At 41.8% G+C, this 25,557-nt stretch overlaps 1 protein-coding gene across 7 annotated transcripts in view; it reads left to right on the top strand.

Annotated features, from left to right (window-relative positions):
* Nucleotides 1–25,557, top strand: part of elmo1 (engulfment and cell motility 1 (ced-12 homolog, C. elegans)) — an 87,115-nt gene that overhangs the window by 14,103 nt on the left and 47,455 nt on the right. For all 7 annotated transcript variants that reach the window (XM_061742619.1, XM_061742617.1, XM_061742616.1 and 4 more), the window contains 5 exons: nucleotides 14,470–14,630; nucleotides 20,986–21,026; nucleotides 21,178–21,250; nucleotides 21,339–21,389; nucleotides 21,477–21,646. In XM_061742619.1, the coding sequence (XP_061598603.1) occupies nucleotides 14,553–14,630; nucleotides 20,986–21,026; nucleotides 21,178–21,250; nucleotides 21,339–21,389; nucleotides 21,477–21,646 (413 nt within the window). In that variant the 5' untranslated portion in view covers nucleotides 14,470–14,552. The remainder of the gene's footprint in view (nucleotides 1–14,469; nucleotides 14,631–20,985; nucleotides 21,027–21,177; nucleotides 21,251–21,338; nucleotides 21,390–21,476; nucleotides 21,647–25,557) is intronic.

The following is a 25,557-nucleotide window of genomic DNA, read 5'->3' as shown; positions in this document are numbered from 1 at the left end:
GCCCCACTTCATGCTATTAAAATATGGACTTTGGCTTGTCTTTTGATCATAAATTGGAAAAACTTTAAGATGTCACAGTGGAAAATGATCTGCCTTCTCTCACATCAGACTACCGAAATATATATCGTTTTTCAAAACTCGTTATTGACTAAAGTATGAATGCACACGTAGTTATTTACATTATACAACTGTCTTTAGAATATGTGCAACAAAACAAAAGATAAGATTTTTCTTACTTAGCTCCCATTCCTAAAAAGGCAAACACTTCCTATAATACTCGTTCCTTTGATGTGTGATTAATCTCTTGGCTACAAAATTTGCCACAGCTGTCGAATTTTAAAGCATTGTCATGTTCAGACTTTTCTTAAACGACTTAACATCAAAGGTTTCAGATTACACGCCTGAAGCCTGACTATTTGTTGAAAGCTCAGTTTATTCATAAATATATTTCAGGCTGACATGTGAAGAGTATAATTCTTAAGTAAATGCATACTGCGACAATAACTTAATTGAATCATTTTTGCGGTTGGTGATAAAATCCACATATTTGCCCCTTTTTTTCCGATATTACGCAGTTGAAATTCAGACTCCGCTATTTTCCTGTTTTGTATTCAGGCTCCTCTTTCTGGCTTCGTCCTAATGGAGCAGCTATGCAAGTTATACACCAAAGACCTCACTGGCCTGCAGCCAAACCAGCCACTCTGGAGTCTTGGGATGCACATAGCTGACATTTCTATTTCCCAAACCCAAATCTTTAGTCAGAGTAATTTTGCGGCTTGGAACTGGCTGCTATCTGTCTCCGAAGTAAAAAGTCCATCAAAGGCCTCTGTTTAGTGCTGCAGCATGCAGAATGTCCTGATGGTATCGTGTTTTTTCTTTCATAGCCAGTGTAATTGTTCATTAATGAGGATTTCCAACGGCTTATCTCTTAAAATGGATATTAATGTTTGCTGAACACGCTCATCGCAGCTAGAATCCAACAATTTCTTCAAGGTCGATGTTTCCCCGCTCTTGTAAAGACTTTAAGTTTTGATCAACTTTTGAGGATAACACTGAATCAGACAGAATTTAGTCCTACGTTCGTCAGTTTGCCACAAATGCACTGTACAGAGTGGGTGTTTGACCTGGATAAGCCGCTTCCAAAGGACTGACAATCCGGAGAGCACAAGGTCACGCTGTCAGTGACTCACTAAGCCCGTGGGCTCTCCCGCTATTTCACACTCGCGTCTCTCTTTCCCGATCTGACAATGAAAAAGCTTCCAGGGTAAACACCTAATTGCGCGACTCTTTTTCAGTTTTAAGCTCTCACTGCTGACCTTGATGCCGACTGATACCATGTTGTGTAATGAGGGGAGATGGCATGTTATTTTTAAATCAGAACAGAAATGAAACCGTGTTTGAACGAAGCACAAAAGCTATTATTTAAAAAAAAAAAACATAACAAACAAAATGTGTTTAATAGTTACCTTATGCAACACCTTATGTTGAATCCCCACGCTGAAAGTGCAGAGGATTAAAATATACACACTCTGGGGTATTTTAATGGTGCAGATACTGTTTCATAAACACTTAAACAGCCAAAAATAGAGAGAGTGAGCGATGATGAGATTCATTCATGAACAGCGTGTCATAGCATTGTGTAACCTGGAGGGTGGACGTTTGCAGCAATAGACACTAAATGAAATCCCACAAAAATCCAAATAAATTCCGTTATCAGTCATGATATAGATAAAAAGATCACTTTTGATTGACAGTTCGTATCAAAAACGAGCCTTTGGTCGTGTTTTGTCATTAACGCGTTGCTTGATGTCATTTATGTATCCCTGCACCCATTTACTGCATTAACTTGAGTGCCATTATCCTTGATACAAGTGACCGTACGTGCACTTTCATGAGTCATTCCTTGAAATGAGAGTGTATTTTCCTGTTTTTTTTTCCATCATTTCAAATTGAAAAGGAAAATGTGAAGATACCTGAACTCAGTGGAGCGCTGACTGTCGCTATGAGCAGATAATATAATAATGACCTTCCTTTGGAAATGGGAGACTACCAAAACAAAGGCATCTTCTAACAATAAACAGGTTTGCTACTAACCAGGGCACGGTTCAAGACAGGGTTTTATCTTTACTACACTTTACATACGACCGTCCCCTCATTGAACCTGAACTATGTTAGTAACGCTGCCAGACATGTAAGGAGTCAGCAGCACATTACCCTGCGTGACCACATCCTCATCCTCATTACACAATAACAGCAGGATACGTGTGCAGCCCATGGGCAGTGAAACCCAAGTAAAACACGGTGTTTGACATTTCATGGAGTAACGTACACCCAAGGAGTTTTTTGGTCCAATTAAGCGGCTGCTGCAGCCTGTGAGCCCTCGTGCCTGTTACCTCCTGGCTCTCGGGGTTTCACGTCAGAACGTGGCCCTTAACTTCATGTGAAAGGTGCCATTTGAGTGATATTTTTCTCTTCTTTTGCTGCATTTTAACAGCTTTTTTTTTGCTTTTTTTTCTTCAGAAATTAAAATATACCGTCTATATGTGGAGTTCCCGGGACGTTTACAAGGTCATTCCTCATGGAATTTGAAATACCTGCAATCCAGTCAAGCGTTACTGTTGATCTTGGCGAGTTTTAGACTCGGTACGTGCGTGTTATTGAATGTGTTATTGAGGAACCGGGAATGGTCTGCTGTTGCATCATAATTTGATCACAGCTGCCGTTTTAGTTCCTGTTTTGTTTTTAGAGCCTGCTGCGTTAAATCGGGAGGCAAGCTCGTGTCTGGCGCCCACGTGGATGTGAGGTGTTTGTAAGCTGATGTGCAGTTGGAACGCGTGACTCCAACTTCTGTCCTCGACAGTAAAACAAACACTGCAGCAGATGGATTTGATTGCAAGTTACACAAGAGTTTACAAAATAATGCAAAAGTAGAATAAACTTGGATGTGATCTTGAATAAAAGAGGATTCGCTCAGATGTAGCCACGTTATCTTTACCCATCGATATCTGCCGCGAGCAGACTGTGGGAACGTGCCGCCTCATTTCACCTTTTATAAAAAGCGCCAGAAGACAATCTATGAATAAAGGGATAAAAAATGGTTATGAAACACTAATCAACCGATTAATAGATAGATTAGAAGATAATGTTTTTACATCTTCCTCCTGCTAACAGTTTGATCCAGAGCCATGTAGGAATGAGTGTAACTGTTAGCTCACATTCCTGAAATACCGACGACGCATGCAGAGATTCATGATGTGGGCTGGAGTCGTAGCCGCAGCGGCTGATAATAGCAGCTCCTCCATTGTGCAAACAAGAGCAAAAACAACACTTCTTTTTACTACCGGTCAGGCTGTTGTTACTACGCGTTTAGCATTCTTAACTTTATGAATTATTAATTGATAGTTATTTATAATCATGTTGTCCTTATGCTCTCAGCTATTTGTTTTTCCTCAGCACGAGTTGTAATTCATCTCCAGCACAATGGGCTTCTCCATATTTCAGTCAGTTATTTTTGCAGCTGCACAAATATCAAATTTTCACGGCTTGTAAATTAAGCAGTTTCTGCTCCTCCAATAGGAGAGATTTACTGTTTTTAACAGTCGTCATTGTTATGTTTGCTACAGTTACGCTTCTTGTAAATGCTGCGTAAACAGCTAACAGCCAAGACAGGCGCTCGTAGCCAACAAGATGCACACGGAGGCCAAGTCGGGCAGTGTTTCTAACGGTTCTGCAGAAGCGGGGAAAATAAAATGTTGCACTGATTCAACGCACGACGGTATGGGTTCAATTAAAGATGAATAAACAACTGGAGGACAGCCTCAGAGTTTGTATTCCCCATCTCTACTCTGCGGTTTCCAACATAAATCCTTGTTAATTAGTGAGATGTTGCGTCCAGAGTATGGTGACTACGCATGTTCTTCTCAAAGTTGCCTAACATAGTCTGTTTGTGTGCTCAATATTGTCTTTTTTAGTCTATCAGTATGTATAGGTAAACTTACTGGTGGACCGAGGAAAAAAAAAATATATATATATATGTAGGCCTGTGTTGAAAAAATCGATTTTAAATCGATTCTCATATTAATTCCTAAAAATCGATTCTTATGTCTAAAGATCGATATTTTTTTTTTTTTTTTTTTTTTTTCCATCATTTTCGCCAGGTGAACATTAATCCCAGTAGTCGGACACACAGTTTGTCATGACACTTCTGAAAAATGCCAGGTGCTTCATCATCAATATGTGTGCGTGGTGACAGAATAAATTAGATATGCTAAAATGATTTGTTTACTGCATGAACTGTTGCAATTTCTTTCTTTTTTGCACTTTAAATGGATTTTGAAAGGCCTGTTTGAGTTATTTATTTCTTAGTTATTTCACAATAATTATTGTGAAATTATTATTTCACTAGTTATTTTACAGTCATACAATTCAGGCAACAGCTCAAAAAACATTTTAAATAACACTAAGCCAAATCAATATCGAATCGGATCAAATCATGATAATCGATTCTGATTATTAAGAATCGGAATCGAATCGATTCTTGACATTTGAATCGATACCCAGCCCTATATATATATATATATATATATATATATATATATATATATATATATATATATATATATATATATATATATATATATATAGCTATGTTTGACTGTATTGGTAGTCAAGTAGTCAAATGAGCTTAATCAAATTAGTTTTTTATCCTGCAAATTATATATCATTCAGTCTTGTGACTTTGAACCATATAATTCATCAATCTCTTGCTTCAAGTCTCCTTATTCTTGAATTTTACCGCCTTTTTCACAGACAAAGTTATTTCCTCTTTTCTCGACAAACGCCTACTTCCTCCTTCTGTCTCTCCGAGCCCTCTCTTGGTTACTCTTCTGCCGAAGCGCTGGTCAAACTGTAGTGAAGTTCTTGCCGATAGCACTTTGTCAGGCTGAAGTTGACAGGTAAAAGCCACGTCCTCCGTCCCCGCGCAGCAGAATCGGGACGATTTTTGAAAGAAAGCGAGCAGCCCCGGTCGATTGTCGACTTTTCCGGGTGAGTCTTCAACATCTTCAGCGGCTTTGTTATTTCTTCATGCTGCACAGGATGCAGTAGGCCTCCGGGTGTGGGCCCTCCTGCCTCCTTTCCTCTCCAGTGTGTCACCAGTGGGCACGAACTCTGTGGTTGGGCGTTTGCAAGTCTGGAGTGGTTTATGTCCTTGTGTGTACTTTGCATTCTTGTAGCTCGATACAAGGTGGGACCTCTGTGGGTTTTTCTACATTTCAACCAGAGAAAAACTGTAATGTCGAGCAGCAGATGACTTTTAAGACAGCTGAGCGTTGAGGTTTTATGGTCTGGATGTAGATGCGGTGTGAGTAGTTTAGGATTTTGGAATGGCTCAATATAAAGGATGCTTATTGGAAAGTAATTACTTGGCAGGATGAAGATTCCCATAAATACACATTGTGGATTAGATGTGGGTATAATTTGCCTTGTGTACTTTATTTTTTCTGGCAAGGGTCTTCTTTTCCTCCTGTGCCCTCATCTTTAAATGTTCCAGTGTTTTGATTATCTGGGTTTGCAGAACTTCATCCAAGTACTCCTGATTGTTTCTGACTCACTTGAAAAGCTCCATTTGCTCACAGCTCCCCGTTTAAGTTTTGCTTATACCCCCCCTGAGCAATACCCCTGTAGCTTTGCGCCCTGTCGTTCTCATTCGTGCAGATTTATGCAAGTGACACACACACACACACACACACACACACACACACACACACACACACACACACACAGAGTAGATTCAGCTGCACATGGCCTCAGTAGGAGTCCAGAAAACAGCGTTGTGTCACATCGGCTGGTTCGCGCCCCAGCGTGAGCTGCTGATTGCTGCAGAGAGGTGTTACGAGTTTCTGGTACCGACATTTGACAGGATATCCTGGCAGCGGCGGTGTTATGAGAATCAGGGCGGGCTTGTGACACACGGAGGCCCGCTGAGAGGCACATGGCTCTGGCAGGAATCAACAGGATGTTGTAACGGTCGTCAGTCCAATCTTCAGGGGACTGACTTCATGAAAGTGTCCTGCTGCTCTGTCTGTCGGCCATTTAAATGTTTGCTTTGATTCTTTGACTTTGGACGTTGCTGTTTTTGTCTTGTGTAGCACGGAGCTTCCTCTTTTGGTCGGATCTTGAAGTCATATTTCTCAAGCGTGACCCGAGTCTTTCCCCTTTTTTTTTCCTTTCAGTCTGCTTCCTTTTATTTTGAGCTATTTCTGTCAGCTGTCTGTCTTCTCGCCAGCCGCTTTTCCTGTGGGCCGGGTGTCAGGCATACATCTTTGGACCGGACATAACTAGATCCAGTACTCTTGCTGGAACATTGTCCTCTCAGGGATAGGTTGCGTTCCCATGAGCTCCCCTACCAGCAAGTGTTTACTCTTGAGAGGAGCGTGACAGGAAAAGCTTGAGAACCTTCCTTGTAAATGGTCAAAAAGTACGTTGCTGCCAGCAGTAATGGTACAAATGTAAACACAACTAATGAATGTTTTAGTCAATGAAAAAACCCCACCAGAATCCACACTTATGTAATCACTGAATGATATTCATCTAGACATGTGGGGTGAGGCGGTGCCTGGGTTGGTTTTAGCAGGAGGTGCTAGAGCTGTAATGTGCATGAACTGCAGGCTGTGTGTTTGTATGGAGATGTGTGTTTCTGATAGGCACACTAACGTACTTTTGTGTTTGGCACCTGTGGGTAGAAGTTTGTGAAGCTGTTTGAAGGCGTCAGCACTTCTGTGTACTCTGCACAATGCTGGCTGCCGTTTTCTCCGAAAAATGATGGGACGGGCACGCACACACACACACACACACACACACACACACACACACGGACGCAGGTAACTGCAGCTTGGCCAGCTCTCTGTCGGAGCATTGCATAAAGAGCAAAAGTGGTTCCTTTGAAATCCACCTACCACATAAACGGCAAAGATTCAGATGTCCCCGCGAGCAGTTGTTGATGCTTTACTGTGAACGCTGAGGACGAGCCGCCTCATAAAACACTCAGACTCGCTCTGACCTTCACTCAGACCTCGTCTTAACCTGTCTTTGTTGTCAACAGCAGAATCTCTTCCTTCGGCTATTTATATTCTTTTAACATTTACGTGTATTAGTTTCTTCAAGTATATATTGTCTTAAAGATTATTTCATAATTGCAGGTGATGATTTGTAAAATAACTGAAAATAAGGTTAAGGTCGGTTAAAATGAAATACCCAAATATGATCTTTTATAGAACTCCTACACCTAATCATACGATGAGCCACAAAATGGGTTGGAGAACTTTACGGAGGCAGTTTTGTCTGAAATTAGGAGTTTTGCATGACTGCATTCTCAGCTGCAGCCAAGTCAAACATCAAGAGTGATGTCTTGGACCAGAATCAAGCCCCTCCTTATAATTAGACTAAAATAAAAGAGGACTGGATGCCATTTGGCCACACTGTCAAGAACTGCAGCTTGATGTTCCCTCGCACGGTTGACGCGGGTATTAAAAGGTCACGGGTGGAGTTGGCAGGTCTCACGCCTCCCCTCTCCCCCGAGACTCTCCATCATCAAGTCTGGGAAGCCCTCCGTCATTCTGCTGTAAAATATGAAGGACATCAACAGTTGAGGATCGTTTCTTTGTATTTACGCTCCCGATAACTTCTTGACGTGTCTTTTTTTTATCCAGACTCTTTCTCTTTTCTGTCTTCACTTTTTGCCATGGGGATTTTGAGTTATGTCACACCTTTCCAACCTCCCTTTTAATCTGAATCACTTCTTACAAACATCCTCTTTGTGTTTACTCATGTCCCCTCGATTTTCTCATCTGGACCCCGGGTTTCCTCTTTTTCTCTCCCTCTCTCCTGCTGTCACAGATGTTGTGACCCTCGCGTTGCACATCATGAATTATTGAGATGAAACCTATCCCTGCCCAACAAATCAAAGCACTTCTCTCCATTTTCTCTCCTGTTTTTGTTTTGATGGCTTTGTTGAACTTCAGGCAGTGGTCAGATGTTAGTGCACCCCCCAATCCCCCCCATATTTAAGTATAGACAGAAGCCTGCCATCATAGGTTATAATACTTTGTTCAATGGAAGCACAGCTTGATAGCATGTGTATAGATATAAATAGATGGTGATGGCTTACTCATCTTTTTTATGGTTCATTTGTGAATAGCAGTAAAACTGTCTGGGGAAACAAAAAGAGAGGTTACTGGAAGCTGACACGCCAAATGTGGTTGGCAAAATAAATGAGAAATTAGGAGGGAGCAAATGAGGCCCGCTCCTTTTTTGCAACTAAAACAAGGTTGCGGTTTGCGATGCGGGGCCCAATCAGCCCTCTGGCAACAACTAAACTCTCACTCTCATGTACTAGACCAGGTTCCAGCCTGTCAGCTGCTCTGACCTGATGAGCTGTGGCAGCTACTCGCTCCCCGACAAGGTTCCCTTTACAGTAAAGTGGCCGGGATGAGATTTCAGTCGCAAAATGGAAATTGACGAACAGACGCTCAGACTTCCTTGTGATGTATGGAGACGGACGTATGAATGCAAAAGAGAAGAAGGGTCGCTTGGAAGTGTTTGGGGGTATAAAGTTTCAAAAAGTGGCCGAGTGGAGGAAAGACGTGTTGATCAGACGAGTGCTGGTTTAGCCGTGTGTAGGGCTGTTCGATTAATCGATTTTAAATCGTAATCGCGATTATGTAATTAGAACGATGTTAAAATGTGAAAAACGTAAAATCGATTTTTCACTTTTCTTTTTTTTTTTTTTTACCTTGATTGATGGAAATACCTCTCAATACCTGCGACAAGTGCCCCATGGGAGAGGCTCTTTAGTGTAGGAGGGGGCGTTGTAACATGCCACCGGGCATCCCTCAAGCCAGATGCGGTAGACCGGCTCGTGTTCCTTGCAAAAAACTTGCAAATGTGAACAGCAAATGTAATGACTGACATTACACACCTCTACCTCCTTCATGGGTTGCATTATTATTTAGCATGCAAAGACCCAGTTTAGTTTAATTAGAAAATGTCTTGTTTTATTTAATTGGAAATATAACTTACTGTATGTTTGCAAGTGCTGATTTGCTGATTTTTTTTTTTTCAGAGATAAAACTTTATATTTTATTATATTTTTTAAAACTTTTTTTCAACTTATTTTACAGAGTTTTGCACTTTAATCATTCATTTTTGGTTTAATAAGAGCAAACTTTGCACTTAAAGCCCAATGGGGCAAATGTTCAATAAAAAAACTGCATATTTGAAATAATTTCTTTGCCTTTTGTCAATTCACAAAATAATCGTAATCGGATTTTGAGAGAAAAAAATCGAGATTTTATTTTTGGGCAAAATCGAACAGCCCTAGCCGTGTGTGTGTGTGTGTGTGTGTGTGTGTGTGTGTGTGTGTGTGTGTGTGTGTGTGTGTGTGTGTGTGTGTGTGTGTGTGTGTGTGTGTGTGTGTGTGTGTGTGTGTGTGTGTGTGTGTGTGTGTGTGTGTGTGTGTGTGTGTGTGTGTGTGTGTGTGTGTGTGTGTGTGTGTGTGTGTGTGTGTGTGTGTGTGTGTGTGTGTGTGTGTGTGTGTGTGTGTGTGCGTGTGTGTGTGTGTGTGTGTGTGCGCGTGTGTTTGTGTGTGTGTGTCCAATCAATATTCCTCAAGGCCGTATGTTTTTGAGTCATCCGAATATCTTGGTAGAGAATACACACAGAGATGAGCACACACACACAATTCACACAAACACATGAGCTGTTTTTACTGGAGCCAAATCCTCTGTCAGGACGCGAGGCTTTTATTTTGACTTAATGAACAAACAAATTGCCCTGTGATGAGGTGGCGACCTGTGCAGCGTGTGCTCCGCCTCCTCACGGATGATAGTGGGAATAGACTCCAGGCTCTGGATCAACCCCGAACAGGCCTGAAGTGGATATCCAGAAAAAAATCTTCTTTTTTATTACATTACTTTTCTTTTGGCATCTTTTTAAAAAAAGTTTTCTTGTTGATAATCAGCCAGTGCATACACAGATTGTCATTCTATACCAGCCACCGTGTGTTATGTCAGTGCTTTTATTGATTCAGCTTCTTTTATACAATTGTTTTTTGGAAGCTGGTAAAACTTGCAGGGTCCTGTGATGTCACAGATCCAGATCAGACCAGAATGATCCATGTTTATCTCCAACTAACCTTGACTCGTACTGGGCCTTGGAAGAGTGTCGTGCAAATCTGTGACATCAGTTTCAAAGTGAGCAAACTCTACTAAGAACGGGGGGAGAAGGATGTGCTTGCACAGCATCCCCTGTGGTATTTTTACCAAAGCATGTCACAGATTATTTATTAATACCACAGGAAATTGTGTCAACTTTGGAAAGCTCATAAAATGTCTCCTTTCAAGGACAATTTGGTTATTTTGAGCCCGTTTTCCATTTCTTTTGTCCTGTCTGATCGATTAATAGGGGCATAAGAACCCAAGAGCAGAGGCTGCAGGCTTTGTGCTCCACTAACGTTATGTTTACTCTTTTTATCTTTGTTGGCTTTAAAACATTGAGTTCAGCAGGCTGAAACTGAAGTGTTGGATTAAGTTGTTGTTGGTTGTTCTTCTTACGTATTATTATTATTATTATTATTATTATTGTACCTGAATGGCTGTACGAATCCTTTCTGCACTAATAGTGAAATAAAACTCTGCAACATGCTTCACTGTGAAGGTGACAGCTGCCTTATGAGCTGCTTCCTTTCCTCTATCTTTGAATCTTCCTGCTTCATATGGAACCAATTCCAAATATTTATGAAGAAACTTGGCTAAAACCTGCATCACCAAGTTGGACGTTTCAAGAAAAGTGTTGATCGGATCCGGCAAAGGAACCTGCAGCCGGTGCACGTCTGTCTTTATGGAGATTGTGTTTAGTGACGCCAGCTGGCTGGAACAACTCCAGTCTTCGCCGCCAGCAGTAAGGGCGTTTGTCTGTTGGGTGTTTTTCAGATTTCAGAGTGCAGCGTGACAAATGTTCGATAACGGAGAGCAAAAGTCTGTGTTGTCGTTGCAGTGTTGTTAAAAGCTTTGTGTTACCATGTAAGGTAGGTGTGAGGTAGGAAGGCGGCGGGAGCTTCCACGTGCAGCTGCTTTGACTGACGACAGAGTCAAGGTCTCCTGGCAATGTTTGCCTCAAGTCCAAGGTGTTACACTGTCTCTGAAAACAGTGTTTTATGAAATGATCAAAGGAGCCTCGTGGGAATCTGGATTCAGTCAGTGTTCGTGTGAACACATTATTACGTTATTGGTTCCCCTCAGGTTGGTAGGTTTTTCAGGAGCTACGTCTTGAATCGCCACCTGACAGCGAGTCGATAACGAGTAACTTCTGTTTTTCTCTTCTTTGAGACACATAGGGAATAAAACAGCTTCACCTCTTGAGGAAGCTGATTTTGCTCCTTGTGTTGTCTCAGAAGTTGTGAAGAAAATGTGCCGACTCTTTGTCTCCATCACTGCTTAGTGAAATAAGTACTGACAAAAAGATAACTCTTTCACAAAGCCCGTTGCATAATTATCCCAGAATGCTTTGCATGCATATCTAAATGAAGCTGTTAGCTCAAATTATGTTCTTAAATTCAAAAATGCAAGAAGTATTTCAAGCGATTGAACTAGGCTATATTTGATATAAATCACACATGCATATACACGAATGGCACATGACTTCATTGTGAAGCTAGCTTGAAATATTTTTGATGGGATTAAAAGCAAAGGGACATTGAAACCAAGCAAAGGGTCTGTGAGGCCGATGCAGAGGCAGCATTGACTGTACTATCGTAGCGTAGCATTTACCACTTTCTGCAGCGAGCAGAGTGGATTCCATTTTTCAATTCAGTTTTATTTATATAGCGTCTATTACAACAGAAGTTGTCTCTAGGCTCTTTCCAGAGACCCAGAACATGACCCCCAAGCAATTATTACATAAACATAACATAAACACTAGCAGGTAAAAACTCCTCTAGTGGGAGAAAAACCTTAAGCCAAACAGTGGCAAAGAAAACTCCACTTTAGGAGGGAAGAAACCTTGAGCAGGACTGGTGCGCTACAAGGACGACTACTCAAGCAGATGCAAAGAGCAGACACTGAGGTGGTCGGGATGCAGCTCCTGAAGCTCTGGCCTGTTCATACTGTTCCAGTATTGTTGTGGATGATGTCACTAACTGATGTACTAATCTCTATCATACTTCAGTCTGAGAAGAGAAACTTTTTTTACGACCTTCTGTCTAATATCTGTTGAGCCATTTCCGCTGTAAGATCATAAATAAGAGGAACATTGAGACGGTTTTCATCCAGATTTATTCTCTCAAAACCAAGAATTCCTGCACAGAAATTCTCACCGATCCATTCGTTTCTCTGTGGACCACAGCAATGTAAGAAATAAAACGCAGCAGACCAGTGGTGAGTGGCTGGAGCCGTGCTGCTATAAGTATGCAGCTTAAAAGCCTGGCAGGCTGTCTCAAGAGTGGCAGCACTTCTGCTTTTCATTCACCGTCTGCATTGAGACGGATGATCTGAGCATTAATGACTAATGTGTTTCTGTCTGTCAAAGACAAACAACTGATTCACGTGTGTGTCTGTGCGGATACGGCGGGGCTCATCTTGGTGAGACTTTTATTTTCTTGAAAGGAACAAGAAACGGCTGCTCGTGTGTTTTGTAAGTCACACATCTGTGTGATATTTCCTTTGCATAAGATAATGGGGGGGGGGGTGAAAATGCCAGCCTACAAGCACAGCGGAGTGCCATGAGGTGTTTAACACGCACTATGAAACCAGTCTCCTCTTCGGTTGGCATATTCATTCATGTTTCCGCGTTGAAACTCAAAGCAGGAGGGTTGAAGTGGCTCATTTTTGTGAAGTTCTGCCAAATCTGACTTGAGTGTGCCACTCAGTTTAGAAACAAAATGTATCCACAGCTCAATCTATCCATGCATCAGCTGCCATGGCAACGGCCCTTTTTGAATAAGGGCTATGTGGATTATTATGGGGTGAGTCACTTGCAACGCCAGGCCAGACTCATTACACGTAACACCTTAAAATAAAATGCACTTATACAACCCTGTATGTGTCGGTCAAACACATTTCACGTTGTGCACACCAGCTTTCACATTATTCTAGCAAACCGTGCTCTCCCAGGTATGAGTCGCAGCAAAATGTGATGCATTATGGATTGAAATGAAATATATAAACATACTATTCCACCAGGAGTAAGGATGCTTTCAAGTTGGCCTGAGAGGGTAAATTATTGATGCTTTCCCTCGCTAGTTTGGGCTCCTACATTTTCCGCTCGATAACGGCCTGCACTGGTGGGTTTCATAAAACCCCTTACGAGCGTGCAGAGGTGGTTTGACTCGGCTGGTTTCAGTGTGTCGTTTGGCCGTCGCTCCTCCTTGGGGCCTCTAATTTTCTTGCCAGTTTGTTGTGATGTTTGTATTTTTCTTTTTTTATCTGTAATGCCCCATCCTGCGCTTATTGCGAGGTTTATGAGTGCAGTGCTGAGGAGTACAGTAACAACTTGAAAGAGGAATGGGTTCAGATGTTTGCATATAAATGCAGAGTCGAGGTCTATTTGTGCATTTGTGTTTTGACCCGTTAAAGGCACGGAGCATGAATTATTTTCTTTCTGAAATAAAACATTCTTTTTTCTTGTTTTATAAAAACCACCCTCACTTACAATAAGGCTTACCATATTTTGAAAAAAAAAGAAGCTTTAATTCCACTTTAAGACTTTTTAAAGAACCCTAAGCCTTTGCTACGTGTGAAAAGATTCCTTGGGGTAAAGGGGCAGATTAAATAAAATTATATTTCTTTTTTTCGCTTTTCATTAAGAATTTAGGAATGATTATGTTTATATTAAAGTGTGAAATAAAGAATAAATTAAATGAAAAGCCTGATGGATATTGGATTCCTCAGTCCAGTTCCTCCATATTTGTAGATTTGTCACATGCAACGTAAATTTTGTTGTCATAAGCATTTACTCTAACGGCAGACAGTTTACATTAGTTTTTGTGAGCTGTCTGTTTGTTTGAGAAGGGCAGAGCATCGTCGTGGCCTTACGCCTTCATCAGAGTAATTAATTGATGTTTGGGTGAAAGGGAGAGACGCCATGGCAGTGAAAGCCCCAGCGATGCAACCAGACAAACAGCCCTGCATATATCATTTTTGTTTCCACTGAAAAAAAGCCAGAGAAAGCTCAAGTGGGCCATGGGAGCCCAAAATTTGACACTGCCCCTGTTTAATCTCAGTGAAAGTAGCTTTATTTTACTTCTTCGACAGTTTCTGCAGCTTTAAGTTTAATGACAGTGTTTGAGTTTGCATACTGTGTCGCTTCATCAATATTTGATGTATTCAATTGTTTATAAGATACATAACTCTCAGCTTTGATAACAAGGCCGAGCTTTTGACTCTTTCTTTTTCTTTTTCCACTCCTGCTCTGTAGGTTTGGATGAGCCGCCTCCAGCAGTGGTGACCGAGGTGTGAGACGGCTAAAACTCACACCAAACACCCCCCCTCTCGACAGCCATGCCGCCACCGGCAGACATCGTCAAGGTGGCCATTGAGTGGCCGGGGGCCTTTCCCAAGCTCATGGAGATAGACCAGGTAGGCGCCTGAACACACGCACAGCATTTCCTGGGGATGCATTCGCTATCTTTCAAACGCAGCGAGACAAAGATCTATCAAATGCAAATGTTTAGTCCCCTGGTGACATTCATCTTGCAGATTTTAACACCGTGTACACAAGGCATGTTTTACCCGAAGCCGTGTAGCACAGTAATCTCATGTTTTGTAAATAATGTAGGAAGACTGCTGGGTGTGATCAGGGTATGATATGGCTTTTGCATTTTTCCAAACATTTTAATTACAAAAAAAAACAGCGTCAGCTACAAATGTAACAGATTTACATATTGCACTTGCTGTAATTCATGCGGAGCATTTATTTATTTATTTTCTTTTTAATGAAACAGCATTTCCACGCAGAAGTAATGGCTTTAGAGAGCTGCTCACACGGAGCTGCTGTGTGTCAGCATATTCCTTGTCGAACAAATGCTGAATGACATACTGGTAACATAATTGGCCTGAACAATGACAATGTGGGGGGGGGGGGCATGTGATTGCACATACAGTTTGTAAAACAGCCTTTCTTTTCTGCGTGTGAGTCACTGATGGGCTAATGACAACAAGCTGTGAGTCATTGTGGAAACTGGATCCACGGCTGCCCTCCTGAATAGATATCCTGCTACTGAAGGACACTTTGAACTATGGAGTGGTCGCGCTTCTGGTGGTGCCAACATGCTCGGATTAGTGACGTGTCTCATTGTCCTCCGTTAACGGCACCTTTGCAACTTTACTCCTCTAAAGTCTCCCCCTTCCTCTGCTTTTCTTCAACTCTGTAGTGTGTCATCTCCCTCCTCTCCCACCTGAGTGTTTTCTCCTCCTCCTTGTCCTTTTTTTTTGCTTTCACTCTCATTCATTCCCCCACTCACTCCTCCTCCCTTTGTTGTGACTGTGAAACTCGCGCTGTGCCTCTTCTCCTCTTGTCCTCCACCACGGGCCCCCCTTTCCTCCTCCTCCTCCTCTTTCCTCCGTAGAAAAAGGCCCTGCAGTAGCATATGGCTGTGAGTAATGCGGTGGGGAGTGGGCTTCTGCTGCTTGAGCTGCCTTGAGACCCATAGAAAGAGTGTGGGTGTACATAAATTAAAAGAAAAGAAAGTGTGTATTTATTCACCGTTTACATGGCAGCAGCCCTTCCTTGGTGACGCTTTTGTGTTGGTGTTTTTGATTGTTCACTTGCATGCTTGTTACTGTACATTCCTTTGTGCTCGTGTTTTTAACAAATCTGCATGTTTTTAGGGGAGTCGTGTGTGTTTTTAATCTGTGCCTCTGTTTGCGTTTGCTGCTCTGTAGTGAAGTACGTCTGCTTCATGTTTGCATAAAATCCCAACATCTTCAGTGCCTCAAAGGTTAAAAAATGTTCCTATAGGATTTCCACATTAATATGCATGAATCCTGCAAGACTCTGCAGATCCAGACAGTACTGCAGTTGTATTCATGAAGCCTTTCTGGGTAATTTGCTGCAACGCTGCCAGAGCCTAGACAAGCTGGCCGAGAGTACGTTGATGCGGCGTGGATGACGGGCGATTCTCCTGAAATGTGTCCTCAAATGTGTTTTTCTTGGGCTGCTTTTATTTTGTTTCTATGTTCAAGTTCAGTGACCCTTTTATCCCTGACTCAGGGATAGATAGGCCCTCTTGTAGTTGGTGTGCTAGGACTGCTAGGCCGGCCGCGGAGGGACCCGAGTAGACCCCCGAGTAGAGATGCACTGATTGCATTTCCCATACAGATTTTTGGCCAGTTCTGATTTTCTTTCTTACAACAACAATCAACTGGATCCATGAACTTAATCGACAGTGAATGACGAAAGACCTCTAGTGTCTTTACTTTTAGCCTTTTTAGTTTAAGGCCTTTGTTAGTTTACAGTCTCCAATGTTTTGATGGTTGGTACTGTACAGTTTGGATTTCTCCATAGTCTAAGCATCTTAGACTATGAATTTAGTGCTCCCCTTTCCAAAAAAATACATACAGATAAATAAAATAAACATTTTCCAGGCTGGGTGATGTGTGGACTGAACATCCTGGCCTGTTTCTTCCCTCTCCCTTTCTGTGCCTTCATTCTTCTGTCCAGCTACCAAGGCCAACAAGAGCCACAAAATCTTAAAAATAAGATTAAACAAGTAGAAGACTCTGATTACAAGCCTGTCTTTCGAGCATCTTTTTCTTGAGGACAGGTACCTTGCATGACAACACCTGCATCATTTACACTTCTCAGAAAGCCAGAAGCAGGAAACATTAATCAGCTTTAGATCATGAATACAACAGAATGTGGGGTGACTTGGCTCCCTTTCATGCCTGAAACAAAGGGACAGAATGGCTGAATACATCTGTTTGTGAACTGCCATCCGTTTGTAAATAAAGTATTTTCTGCGGTGCTGATGGAGTCTTCAACTTTTTTTACTACTCAGATTTTACTTTCCATTCCCTCTTACCCAGGTCTCTATTTTATTATTGCATCATAGATGAAAGTCTTGTTCATGTCATATTTGACTTAAAAAAAAAGTTTTTTTCCAAACTGACGGAACATCAGTGTGTAGCTTGCAGCATCTGTCGATTTCAGTCAAATCCTTTGGTGGTTTTACTATGAAAAGGTATTCCTGAATCCCCACATCTGCTCGCTGTCTTAATTTGCTTAATTTTGACGGAGCAGCGTTCTGAATTAAAGCTGCTGCAGCACTTCTGTCGGTCTAATCCATCCATTGACTCACACGGGGGCCCAGGCCAAAGTGATGCTGATTGGCTCGATAAGACCCAGTCCTGGTGGGATGATTCCCCCGTGCTGCACAGCAGTCATTGATTGGCTTGATGCCATCCCTGTCATTTTGATGATGATGATTGTAATCATCCCGGGGTCCTGACCAGCTCCCCGGCTGCAAATGCCACGTGTGATAACACCAATTTTATGAACTGAGCATTGTGTCTTCGTGGATTTCTGTTGAATGGATTACATTTCAGTTTCAGACACTGTGCTTTTCTATTTTCTTCAAGCCATTTCTTCTCCTTGGCACACGGTGAATACTAATGCACTGGGTGTTGAGGTTGCCCAGCAGTTCTCCCCGGTCTGCCGTTAGTGCAGAGCGGGTAATAAATGGTGTGGATCGGAGGTAATTGTGGGAGGTCAGGCAAAAGAATAGAACAAGAGAGCTGCACACGCGGAGGGATGTGAGGTGCTTACCGTCAGGACCATTAAAGAGAGGAAAGTGCATCTTGTACTTGAATTTGAGATCTAAATATAAAGTGCAGCAGTAACACTGGCGCTATGCATGGAGAGACTTGAGTAATGATGAAGCTACTTCTACTTTTTTGCTTCAAAACTGAATTAGATTTTACTATATTATTGGTTATATAACACTAATAATCCTCCCTACTTCCTTACTGCATTCAGGAAATGTTTTCACCCAGAGAAAGTCGGTATGAACTCAGGGGAACTTGTATGTTTAAAAAAATAAAGGTAAGGACAAACTTTAGAAGTAGATGTGTTTCTGTTAAAAGGGGTAAACTTGTGGAATAGTCTCTGTGATGAGCTAAAAATGTGTAGTTCTATCCACAAATTCAAAAAAAATGTTTAAACTTAGGGCAATTGATAAATATAAACTATGACCAAGAGCAGCTTCTCCTGTAAATCCTCTATATCACATGCTTTTGTTGTAATTGATGTCTGTAATACCTTTTATTTTGATTTGTTGTGATGTATTGTAAAAAAGGATAGGCATCATATAAGCTACGGCTTCAGTCTACACCATTGTTGGTTCATATATTTATATATCCAGCTTTACTGTGGTGCATGTTTTGATTGACTAATGGACCAAATTAAACTAACTAACTAACTACGAATAATTATTATGGGACTAAGTTCTTATTTAAAAGTGTGTCATACTGCAGGTAATAATACTGATGCTGATGTTTTAACTTCTGTAATCCAGAGAGGTATTCACTGTCTTCATCCCTCTGCTTTCCATCTTCTTTTACATTTGATTTGTGTCTGTTTCCCACTTTTTCGCCTCATGTTCTCCCTTCAGTCGGCCCATCAGTCCATCCCTGTTGCGCTGGCTCCTCCCCGTTTTCTTTCCTCGTCATAAATGCCCCCCATCAGGCTGTCGATTTCCATAACTGAAGCCTCTTCCTGTATGTTCAGGAGATACAGCAGCATAATGATGTAGTTCATCAGTGCAGAGGATGTGCAAAGGTTTACACACCCTCATGAAATTACCTGTAATCATGTATAATATGATCTTCCAACTATGAAAAATGAAAAGAAAAAAAATCGTCTACACCCCAGATACATAAATCTGCACATCCTTTTACAGTTTGGGGCTCTAACTGTCCTCAGAGTCAACCAGTCACGTTTACAGTTAGGCCTATAGGGGAGAAGCCAGACAGCTGCCACCAATTAAACTGTTTCTGAGTAAAACCAGAATAAAGTCAGCTGTCACTGTTGTATTTGCTCCAGTCTTCTTGGTTGCATTCCACTGCTGTAGCCATGAGCTGCAAAAGGGTTCTCAGCGAAAACTGCCTGGCTGAATTTGTGTAGTACCATTCACGTCGGGAGAGGGGTATTAAAGAATACTGAAGGCAGAGAATGCGCCGTGTACCCACATCAACCCCACCCTGATCAATAAGTGGAGAAAATGTGGTACCACGGAAATGTTAGAAAAGATCAGGACGTCCCTCCAAGGGTCAGCAGCAATGAAGAGCATCATTAACGGATCACCATAGCAACAGAGAAGCATGGTGGTGGAGGTAGCATTATGCCTCGGGCATAATTCATTCAAATAATGGCCACTAGTTACATTTTTTTTTTTTTTTTTTTTTTTTTTTTTTTTTTAATGTAAAATCACATTAATTTTGTTCATTTGAGGTTGTTTTACCTCATTTTAAGACCTGTCGAAAAACCAAATGATTTATGTTAATATTGTAGTTTTATGAAATGGCAAAACTTTTCACATTACCGTAGCTGTAGCACCATTTTGAAGGCTTTTATTTTGATGGATCACTGCAATTTCCTAAAGGCAGAGACTCACAGGAGGCAGAATTTAAAGCTCGTCTTTTAGCCATCAGTAAAATCCTGAAGGGTTTGGCGCTTTGATTTAAATGCAGTGATATCAAGTGTTAAGTGATTCCACGGGTGTAAAGCTGCAACTGAAAAACCTTCATCACCTTTACTTCTAAGCTGAGACCACGGCACATGCAAGAAAGCCTTAACTGAAGACCTAAGACACCGAGGTGAGATGGAGGTTAAGATCCAAGATATGAGATCGGGGTCTGGCTACTGAGAGCCTTGAAGACCAACAAGAAAAGAAAAATCCTGAAGCTTAAAGCTGCTGTCATGTGAGCAGGTTTTTAAGCTCCCATCGCCGGTCCTGCTGCATCCTTTTATACCAGTTTTAGATGATATAACGGGGATCGCGTGAGGCTACCATGTAAGGAGTTACGCTAATCTAATTCTGAGGTTATATACATAGGTAGGATTTTAAAATATTTTTTCCTGACTACTGAGCAGATTGACTGAGGGGAGAAAGTTTAAAGTGTGGGGGGCTCGGTGACCAAATCCGGGTTTTTTAGATACTAAAATGTTCATATTGTGAAGGCTGAGATGCTGCAGACATTTTTTAAGACACCTCCTTGTGAGCATTGTATCAAAAACCTTGCTTTTAATCATCACCCTCCGAGATGACGGGGCTGGTTTTCTCAGATTTCTCAGATTCTTGGCTGTCAGAAACGTGTGTTCTTGAGGCTGTGATGGGCTGCAGTTGAAATGGGCGAGTATCCAGCCACGGGACTGATTACACTGTTAAAATGTGACTTAATTTAGCTGGTATTCATATACCACATATAAAATGATGAAATAACAGATGACATTGCAGTTCTTATGCTAATTTCCGAGCTCAAGCCAGGAAGAGCCTCGTCCTGGATCCCTAACCTGGATCCTAACAGGCTAAAACTGGCCAAATCACATCTTTTGAGTCATTAATGTGTCCTCTCGCAGATGCTCCCTGATAAAACTATATACACTTGTTTCAGATGTTTGGTCCAGCCGACCTCACTGAGCGACTGAAGGATATTAGTTTTCCTCTAAATGAATCGGTAAAGCTTGAAAGGGAGAACTTGAATGGGTGTTCAGTATTTTCCACCAGTGAAGTGGCTGAATCTCTGCTGCTGCTCTGGACGCGCTCCAGCAGACAGTGATGGATGATGGATGGAGCGGTCAGCGGTCCCACATTAAGCCCAGGATAAACGCAGACTCCCATTCTGTCAGTCATGCAGTTTAAAATAATTGCAGCCAACTTGACGTCGACTGCTGATTGAGGAACTAAATGCAGTTATTTTTTCCTTTTATCAACAGAAAAAGCCTCTCTCGGCCATCATTAAAGAAGTTTGTGAGGGGTAAGTCTGCACATGCACTCAAAAGTGATTATTCAAGGAACTTTTGCAGAAGACCTTCTCGTTTCTGTATGTGAAGCCTTTTAGATATCTTTCAAATGTTTTTCACTTTTCAGACCTAGGGGTGTTTTGTGTCCATCTGATACCTTTTTAGGTGGTCCTTAGGCAGTCATGAAAACTTTGCTCTGCAGCTTGCTGACGGAACAAATTTCTACATCACGGAAAAGGTTTGATTATCCGTCCCTTAAGTGCCAACAGCAGTATCAGCACTAGGAGTGTTTGCTAATCCCCGTTTGTTGGTTTAAAACCCCACAGAATCGTAACGACATCAAGAACGGCTCGATCCTGCGCCTGACCACCTCTCCCGTAAGTTTGAGTTTGTTTTTAAAGTTGAACATCTTTATGGATCCACGATCATCACGTCCCTCGTGTCCACACTTTTGCCCCCCCCAGTACCAGACTGCGTTGCAGCTCCACGAACGGATCCAGTCATCCAGCATGGACGCCAAGCTGGAATCGCTGAAAGACCTGGCAAACGCGTCCCGGGACATCACCTTCGCGCAGGAGTTCATCAACCTGGACGGCATCACCCTGCTCACTCAGATGGTGGAGAGCGGGACAGAGTAAGTCAATTACAGAGGTGTCAAAAGTATTCACATTCATTACTCAGGTAGAAGTATAGATACTAGAGTTTAAAAATACTCCTGTAGAAGTTGAAGTATCAACTCAAGTTTTTTACTCAAGTAAAAGTAAAAAAGTACGGGTTTCAAAACTACTTAAAGTATAAAAGTAAAAGTAATGTAAGGGGGAAAAAAGCCATTAAGGACAAAAGCCATTGAAAATGAATGCATCTTAGTATAATGCAGATATATTAAAGAACCATATATGTGTACTATTGAGCATTAACATGTGTTTCAGAGAGCAGGAGATATGATGACTAGTTGCCTACAAGTATTGTAATGGTGCAAAAAGTCAAACTTCAGAGGCATGTTATCATTTATCCTAACCTTTATTGGAATGTACATCCAAGTTTAGTTGCAGGAATCTGAGGGAACGGATGTAAGAACAAAACTGGACAAGAACATCTGAAACAACCACAACCAAATTCACTCTATCCGGATGGAGCAATTTAACTGGATAGTTTTTATTTAAAGGCCGAAATGAAATAGAGTAACGGGGCTGTTTTTAAAATGTAAGGAGTAAAAAGTACAGATAATTGCGTGAAAATGTAAGGAGTAAAAGTAAAAAGTAATTACTCCAGTGAAGTATAGATAACCAAAATTTCTACTTAAGTAAGGTAACAAAGTATTTGTACTTCGTTACTTGACACCTCTGGTCAATTACATGGCCGTCTCCGGTGTTTTCCCTCCACACGGACTCCGCCTCGTCCCCGTACGCCCGGTGGCTTTGATGAGGACGGGTTGACTCGTGTAATCCTGTAAAAACGTATCACTGCACTGTAATTAAAACGTCTTTAATTCTGGGCCGCGCTTTCTTTTTACAGGCCAAGGTGATTTGCAACAGCGGTGACTGAGTCCGGGCTTAATTAATTTATGTCCTGCTCTGTATTCACGCGGAGTTCAATCCAGACTGGAGTCCCCAGGGGGGGGTGACGGGCTACTTTTGAGTTGCACCGTGCAGCCTGCCTCGTGTAGTTCAAAGCACGTCACTGCTGACCTTTCTCTTTCCCTCCACACTCCTACAATCATCACGTTCAACCATCTTTTTTAGTGTGGTGTCTAGCGTAGGGGCCTTTTGATGTGGAAATAATGACGCCATGGCAACAGAGATGTGATGCACCTCTGTCTTCATCAGCGGCGTGGAGGTGGCGCTTCTAAGAACTGATGTCACAAAAGAAGCTCTGTCGTGTTCCTCCCACGTCTCCGCCAGCCACACAAAACTCAGGACTGAGAGGAGCTCTGGAGGAATCTGGCAGAGGCTAGGCATCTGTGGAAGAGCAGGAAAAGAGCATTTTAGCTGTAAACGCTGCAAACTGAGATGGGGATGTTAACGGCCCGTGAGGGGACTCTGCAGTAGGTCATTACATATCTGCTCCCATCTATCTGGTAATGTTGTTTAGGTGATGAGTCTGCGTAGATACCTGAGAATAACCCCCCCCCAAAAAAAACATCTCATCAACAGTTTGTTCCACCCATTAATTAAAAGAAAAAAACCTTTTAGCAAACAGGTTTGTGAACATTTCTGGTCACTCAAGAGCAACCTGCGTGTCTGTGGTAATAAAAGCAGTCTAAAGTATGTTTGGGCCTCTGAGCTGAGGAGGATGACTAGACCTTAAACTTCCCTGCCAACAGAAGTATCATTTAAATGTTATGGAGAAAACATAAGTAGAAAAATGAATTTTTGAGAAAATCGCCCTCATTTCAAACCAATCCCACCGAAGCTCAGTGACGCCTGTATCCGCGGTAACGGCCACCTGGTCACGAAAAAGGTGTGGTTTGTGAATTCAATGGTTCACCTGATGTTTTTTTTTTTCTTTGACCATTTTGCGTGATATTCCATCCAAAACGGGGGAAAAGGTCTCGTCACTGACATTTGACTACTCAGCACATCTCAAAGCTCACCCTGTGAGCGCGCTGAGGGGCAGAGGACCGTGATGTCTCATCTAAAGGTTGAAGCACAGATTTATTTATTTATTTTCTCACACAGAGGTGAAATTTGTCAGCCATAAAGTCAGGAGAGAGGAGGAGAGGGTGTGTGTGTGTGTGTGTGTGTGTGTGTGTGTGTGTGTGTGTGTGTGTGTGTGTGTGTGTGTGTGTGTGTGTGTGTGTGTGTGTGTGTGTGTGTGTGTGTGTGTGTGTGTGTGTGTGTGTGTGTGTGTGTGTGTGTGTGTGTGTGTGTGTGTGTGTGTGTGTGTGTGTGTGTGTGTGTGTGTGTACTGCCAGTTGTCTGACAGGAAATCATAGACTGATCTTCTTTTCAAATATGATGTTCGCATGATTAAAAATGTGACCTTGTTTAATCTCGCTGCAGCGCTGATGTTAACTTACTTAATCCTTTGATTAGAGATGTTTTTATGTAAATTACCATCCCATCAGTTATTCACCAATAACTGATGCTTTTTGAAAAGCTTGAAAGTTGTGAATGCGTGCGTGTGTGCAACGAGAGAGAACAGCGTGAGTGAGTTCTTCTGTATTTTTATCTCCACAAAAGGAGCTTGTGAAGCACAGATGTGGGGATCAGATGAGATTCAAAGTCACACTCATTTATTAGAGGAGTGTCCAAGTTGGAGAATTGTAATTATTCAAAGAGCCCGGTGCCGGAGAGCCCTGAGGGCAGAGCTGCACAGTGGTCTGATGGATTCAGAGGAGCCAGCTGGCCGGTTGCACGTCCTGCCTACCTGAGCTCCAGCTGAAGGCAGATGTCGTCCTCTTGTGGTAGAATATTAACCAATAAAGTTTGACCCCCCCCACCTTCCTGCTCTCTACTGATAAAACATTGAGCTGCTGAGGTCAGCGTGTACTGTTAGAATTGTATTTGCATGTGTCTCCACTAGGGCTGTTCGATTTTGCCCAAAAATAAAATCTCGATTTTTTTCTCTCAAAATCCGATTTTCGATTACGATTATTTTGTGAATTGACAAAAGGCAAAGAAATGATTTCAAATATGCAGTTTTTTTATTGAACATTTGCCCCATTGGGCTTTAAGTGCAAACTTTGCTCTTATTAAACCAAAAATGAATGAATAAAGTGCAAAACTCTGTAAAATAAGTTGGAAAAAAAGATTTAAAAAATATAATAAAATATAAAGTTTTATCTCAGAAAAAAAAAATCAGCAAATCAGCACTTGCAAACATACAGTAAGTTATATTTCCAAATAAATAAAACAAGACATTTTCTAATTAAACTAAACTGGGTCTTTGCATGCTAAGTAATAATGCAACCCATGAAGGAGGTAGAGGTGTGTAATGTCAGTCATTACATTTGCTATTCACATTTTCAAGTTTTTTGCAAGGAACACGAGCCGGTCTACCCGGTGGCATGAGGGATGCCCGGTGGCATGTTACAACGCCCCCTCCTACACTAAAGAGCCTCTCCGATGGGGCACTTGTCGCAGGTATTGAGAGGTATTTCCATCAATCATTAATATGGTATCAATCATTAATATGTGTGCAGACAAGGTTAAAAAAAAAAGTGAAAAATCGATTTTACGATTTTCACATTTTAACATCGTTCTAATTACATAATCGCGATTACGATTTAAAATCGATTAATCGAACAGCCCTAGTCTCCACATGTGTTGCAGAAAAGGAACTTGATTGGATTCTGCTCTCTTCTCATGCACATTTTCAGGCCTTTCCTGAGATCTATCCAGCACATAACACACTTGAAATCTTGGTTTTATTTTATTTGCCATCTGTCCTAGAGCTTCTTATGTGGAAATCAAGTTTGCAGCAAACTGTCCTTTCAGCTCTTCACCTTTGCATGGTTCCAGCGGCTTAGCAGACGTCTCGTCAAAGCTGTCTACTTGGGTTCCGCGTATCGGAGCTCAAGCTGGTCAAAATGTTGTCTTCTTT

This window comes from Cololabis saira, chromosome 15, assembly GCF_033807715.1.
Source record: "Cololabis saira isolate AMF1-May2022 chromosome 15, fColSai1.1, whole genome shotgun sequence".
In the NCBI taxonomy this organism is placed as follows: domain Eukaryota; kingdom Metazoa; phylum Chordata; class Actinopteri; order Beloniformes; family Belonidae; genus Cololabis; species Cololabis saira.
This window is presented reverse-complemented; position numbering and strand designations above follow the sequence as displayed.